At 41.2% G+C, this 6,000-nt stretch overlaps 1 protein-coding gene across 1 annotated transcript in view; it reads right to left on the reverse strand.

Annotated features, from left to right (window-relative positions):
- LOC142256875 (myocardin-like) overlaps nt 1-5,033 on the reverse strand; it is a 190,415-nt gene extending 185,382 nt beyond the window's left edge. The window contains exon 1 of the mRNA XM_075328824.1: nt 4,427-5,033. Within this exon, the coding sequence (XP_075184939.1) occupies nt 4,427-4,481 (55 nt within the window). The 5' untranslated portion in view covers nt 4,482-5,033. The remainder of the gene's footprint in view (nt 1-4,426) is intronic.
- Nucleotides 5,034-6,000: the final 967 nt, after the last annotated feature.

A 6,000-nucleotide genomic window follows, 5' to 3' on the forward strand; every position in this document is an offset into this window, starting at 1 on the left:
CGCTGCACGGCGTTCACACTGCTCTGGCGGCTTCTCCTCTTTTGAAAAAGCCGGCCACTCATTATTCAATCTCGTATTCCCTGCTTTCCACGCCCACCGGCGCCTATGATTGGTTGCAGTCAGACACGCCCCCACGATGAGTGACAGCTGTCTCACTGCAACCAATCACAGCGGCCGGTGGGCGTGTCTATGCTGTGCATTTAAAAAAACTAAATAAATAAATTAAAAAACCGGCGTGCGGTCCCCCCCAATTTTAATACCAGCCAGATAAAGCCACACAGCTGAAGGCTGGGAGCCCCCCAGCCTAACAATATCAGCCAGCAGCCGCCCAGAATTGCCGCATCCATTAGATGGGACAGTACCCAGCTCATCCCGATTTGCCCTTGTGCGTTGGCAAATGGGGTAATAAGGAGTTAATGGCAGCCCATAGCTGCCAATAAGTCCTAGATTAATCATTGCAGGCGTCTATGAGACACCCGCAATGATTAACCTGTAAATTAAAGTTAATAAACACACAGAGTTAAAAAATCCTTAATTTGAAATAATAAAATAAAACAAAGACCCGCGTTCACCACTTTATTAAGTCCCCCAAATAACCCATCCTTGTCCAATGTAATCCACTGAGGTCCTGCGTCGCTTCCAGCTCTTCTACATGAAGGTGACAGGAGCTGCAGAAGACACCGCCGCTCCTGTCAGCTCCACGCAGCAACTGAGGTGAGTAGCGTGATCAGCTGTGATCAGCTCATGGTTACTCCCGGCCACCGCTGGATCCTCCAACTGTGACAGCAAGTCGCGCGAGTGACAGCGATGAAGTCACAGGTGAGTTGCAGTCACGGGGGGGAGAATACAGCTAGCCGCGTGTAACCTGAGTGACAGCAGCGCTAATCGCGCTGCTCAATTCAGTCACTCAGGGGATTAGCGGTCACCGGTGAGTCCATCACGGGTGACCGCTAATCAGGATGCGACACAGACAGAGCCGCGGTATGACAATGAAGTTGGGTGAAGTTCACCCGAGTTCATTCTGATCGTGCGGCTCTGTCTGTGTCTGCTGTCGTCTACCATTCAGCTCTGCTACATGGCTGTGTCTTTTTTCATGTTGATCGTTGCTCATTTGTGTTACACGCTGCGATGTCGGTAATGGCGCCGGATGTCACTGCCGACGTGACCCCGACGATATATTGTTACCGATATCGCAGCGTGTAAAGCCCGCTTTAGATAAGACTCGCCCATTCAAATCTATGTGTGCAAAAAAATGTTTAAAACCCACATGGACCATCCATAAAGCATCAATTTTTACGGATACATTGCCTAGGTCAGAACAATTACGTAGATACCAAACATGTATAATTTACTTTTTATTTAAGTGGTAGAAAAAAATTCTGAAAATTGTAAAAAAAAATTGCACTTTGGTTGCCATTTTATTAGACCTGTAACGTTCTAATTTTTTCGGAATTGGGGCTGTGTAGGACTTATGGTCTGCGACCTGAGCTGACATTTTTAATTATATTAGTTTTGGGTGGATGCAATTTTTTCATTGCCTCTTATTACATTTTTTTTTGCGGCTGCCAAAAAACATAATTCTGGTGTTTTGATTGTTTTTTCTTGCTACGCCCCTAACCAGTCAGATTACTTATTTTATATTTTGATAGATTGGACATTTCTGAATGCAGGTATACAAAATATGTGTATTTTTTTCTCTTTTTTATTTAAATGGTTTTGTTTTCAATGGGGCAAATGGGGGCGATTTGAACTTGTTATTTTTTTAATTTCTTCATAGTTTTAAAAACAGTTTTTTACACTTTTTGTTGTTCTTACTAGTACTTTTATGGGACTTGATGCTGATAAAGTCTGATCGCTCCTGCTGTACAGAACGGTGCTTCAGCATCAGCACCAGCTTCAGCACCGCTCTGAACCTCAGAAATGCTGATATCCTGTGACTGATGGCGCTCAGCCGGCATTCACAGGAACTGCGTCATGACACTTACAGGGGTCATGAGCTGACCCCTAGCTGTCATAAGAACCCATCATGACCCATTGCCACTCTGTGATCAGCTCATGGGGCCGCCAATTGGAACGAGGAATGACGCACTCCCTGCCGATGCATGTTAAATCCTGTGTTGATAGTGGGACTTAACTAGTTAACAGATGTAGGTGGATGAGAAATCCAACCGCTCCTGTTAGCTACACATATCAGCTAATCGAGATCGGCTCATCAGAGAGCCTGCATTAAAGAGACAGACTTGCCCTATGACGTACCGGTACTTCACAGGTTATGAAGGGTTAATGCTGGATTCTCCCATTGGCTTTGATGAGGGATGTCACAGCCCATAACCATGTGTAAAAGCCACAGCTGCAGCTGTTTTTTTTACATGGTGAAGTTCCAATAACACTTTTCTATTACTGTTTCTATAAAAAAAAAAACTGCGCACAAGAACAAAACAAAAATGAGAAGATCAATAATCAAAAAGAGTTTCAGTGATGATTGTTAGCAAGTCGCCATAGACTGATACTGCATTGATACTAAATTGCTTTGTAACAGAAAAAAAATGACCTTTACCATAGCACCATGACCCTGAATGAATTGGCGTCAATGCGTCTATAAGGGCTCATTTATACAAGCGTATAATACAGACGTGTGTTGACCGAGGTAAAATCTGGCAGCACACTGACCAATGTAATTCAATAAGGCTGTTCAGAAGAAAGTTCTTCTCTTCCAAGTCTAAAGCGGGCTTTACACGCTGCGACATCGCTAGCCGATGCTAGCGATGCCGAGCGCGATAGCACCCGCCCTATCGTACGGCCGATATGTGGTGATCGCTTCCGTAGCGAACATTATCGCTATGGCAGCATCCCGCGCACATACCTGCCCTGCGACGTCGCTGTGACAGGCAAACCACCTCCTTTCTAAGGGGGCGGTTCATTCAGCATCACAGTGACGTCACAGCAGCGTCACTGAACCGCCACCCAATAGAAAAGGAAGGGAGGAGATGAGTGACCGGAACATGCCGCCCACCTCCTTCATTCCTCCTTTTCCGGTGGAGGCAGGTAAGGAGATGTTTGTCGCTCTTGCGGTGTCACACACAGCGATGTGTGCTCCCGCAGGAACGACAAACAACATCGTACCTGTCACTGCAGCGATATTAAGGAAATAAGCGACGTGACAACGAGCAACGATTTTTCACGTTTTTTTGCATGTTGATCGTCGCTCATTTGTGTTACACGCTGCGATGTCGGTAATGGCGCCGGATGTGCGTCACTGCCGACGTGACCCCGAAGATATATTGTTACCGATATCGCAGCATGTAAAGCCCACATGGACCATCCATAAAGCATCAATGTTTTACGGATACATTGCCATTAGTAACCTAAGAAACTGTATTTGATTAAATAAATTTCAAATTGTTGAGGTATAAAAACAGATGTCAAATGGACTTAAAAATGGAAACAAGGACAACAATGTGGATGAAAATCATCTCAGTTCCCTGAATTTTTTTCTCATATGCTCGTTTGACCCCAGTCTAAGACAACTGCAGCTAGTTGAAAAGAAGCAATTCCTATAAGCAACAGAAACAAAATTATAATCTTGTGGTTCTGATACCTTTTAATGGCTAACTAAAATAAAATAAAGGATGTTACAAAGCAATCTTTCGAGACTTTTTAGGTCTCTTGAGAAGTCTCGAAAGCTTGCTTTGTAACATCATTTATTTTAATTAGCCATTAAAAGGTATCAGATCTAAAAGATTATAATTTTGTTTCTCTGAGAGAAATCAATCTTTTTTCAACTGGCTAACACGGTACCAAAACTTTTTTCTTTTAACTATAAGCAACAGAAAACAGCTATTAAAACTTGCATCACTTAAGCTACTAAAGTTTTCTAAGTCTAAAAAATGGCTGCGAATTACAGCACATGCAGATATCTTCTTATCTTGTATTTAGAATTAGTTATTTGTTTTTTAAATGTACATGTAGACTACATATTTAAAGAATTCCTTCCTGCCTAAGAACTATTTATGCTGTGTTCTCAGTGAGCGTTCAATTTATAGGCCAATAAATCTTCAAGCCTATATGTCAAAGGTAAAGCCCAAACCCTTGCAGCTGTTTTCAGACAGCTGCACCAAAAACTATGCATGTGAATGAATAAAAAAAGAACTAGTTATTATTCTAGATGCCAGCAATTATCAGCTGTTAAATGTGGTTTTCTACAAATAATTCTTACCAGGGGTGAGAGTCCTGAAATTACATATACATTATATATAGCTAGCACTGCAATGCTTTTAGATGCATGCACATCCAAAGAATCAGCAGGTATCAAATGTTGTTTGAAAGTTATAATGAATGGCATGGTAAAAAGAAAGATTGCATAATAAGAGAGAAAGGCTATGTTTCTGGAATGGGTAAGATTATAGAAATATAAAAAACACTTTACCTGACCGGAATTTGCTTCTGATGAGTAGCGAGCGCTCCGATGCTAACAAGGTCATTTTTGGTGGTGAAATCCTAGTTGTCCCAATGGACTGAATAAAAGGTATAGAGACAGACGTAATTGCTCCCTTTAAATAACAAGCTTGCTAAAGAAAAAAAATCCAAGAGTGGAAAATAAAGATAAATAAATATGGTGAGAAAAATAGTTGAATAATATTATGGCTCTTAATAAATTAAAATAAATATTGCTCTCGAAATTTTTGGGACGAAACCTTAAAAATCCTTTACAAGATCTATATTTTCAAAAGCTTGAGTTCTGCTTAGTTTTCGGAATTGCATCAGTTGTTCAACTTCTTGTCTGGCTTTCTTGATTGTGTTTTTCTTTTTTCTTTTTTTTGTTTTTTTTCAAAGGTTCCAGGAAGGATCTTTGGCCTGTGAGTAGTAAATGTGCAGCAACGAAAAGTTAATGAAAGGCGAAGGGAGTGAGTCCAAAGAGATTCCCAAATTAGTTTTGCTTAGGGAGCTTTACAAGATGTAGTCATTAGTTAAAAGATCTTCCTTCTCACTGTCTTAGAGATACAGAAGTTTTCTCTGTACTCTGAGGCCTCTTGCCCTCCCCTTCTGCCTGACTGTCCCCTCCATGTGTGATAAAATGCCATCTGCTTTGACACTTGACACTCCACAATTGGCATGCCGTGCTGCATCAGCAGGGCTCTTCTTTCTTACAATACTCATAGGCTCACACACCCCTGTCTAGCCCCTAGTTTACTGACACATTTCTGCTCTGAGTTCATTGATGCACTAAGGCTTACTTAGAGAAATATAGGTAAAGTTTCAGATTTGACATCATTTTATATATTGAGAAAACTACACTATACATTAAAATGAAATAATGTGTGTTCGCATGTGATCTAGAGTGAAGAATGAACACAGTCATATTAATATATATATATATATATATATATATATATATATATACTGTAAATAAATATATATAAAAATATCTCTCTGGTATTTATGTGGCCCATAATAGTAAATATGGAGCCCGTTCTGGTATATATGTCCCCTTCCTGGTATATATGATTCCCATGCTGGTGTATATGCTCCCCATCTTGGGCCCATCTCAATATATATGTCCTCATCCTGGTATAAATGTTTACAATCCTGCTATATATGTCCCCTTTCATGGCCCCATCCTGTTATATATGTCCCTCATCCTGGTATATATACTCCCATCATGTGCTCTTTCTAGTAAATATGCCACCCGGTATGCCACTTTTTTTAACACACAGAAAAAATGTGGCATACTTGGTGAGAGGTGGGCAAGGTTATGGGTGTGAAGAGCAGTGAATATTCATCATCTTCAATGGCGGACACATGTGTTGTACCCAGCCTTCAGTTTCTGCTTCTGCCACCGCAAGCCCCCATGGAATCAGCTACAGCAAAACTATAAGATGCACTCCCACTTTCCTCCCAAATTTGGGGTAAAAAAGTGCATTTTAGTCCTCTTTCACACGTTAGTGATTCTGGTATGTATGTGACAGTTTTTATTCGTACCAGAATCACAGACATACGCAG

The sequence above is a fragment of the Anomaloglossus baeobatrachus genome, chromosome 11, assembly GCF_048569485.1.
Source record: "Anomaloglossus baeobatrachus isolate aAnoBae1 chromosome 11, aAnoBae1.hap1, whole genome shotgun sequence".
NCBI classification, from domain to species: domain Eukaryota; kingdom Metazoa; phylum Chordata; class Amphibia; order Anura; family Aromobatidae; genus Anomaloglossus; species Anomaloglossus baeobatrachus.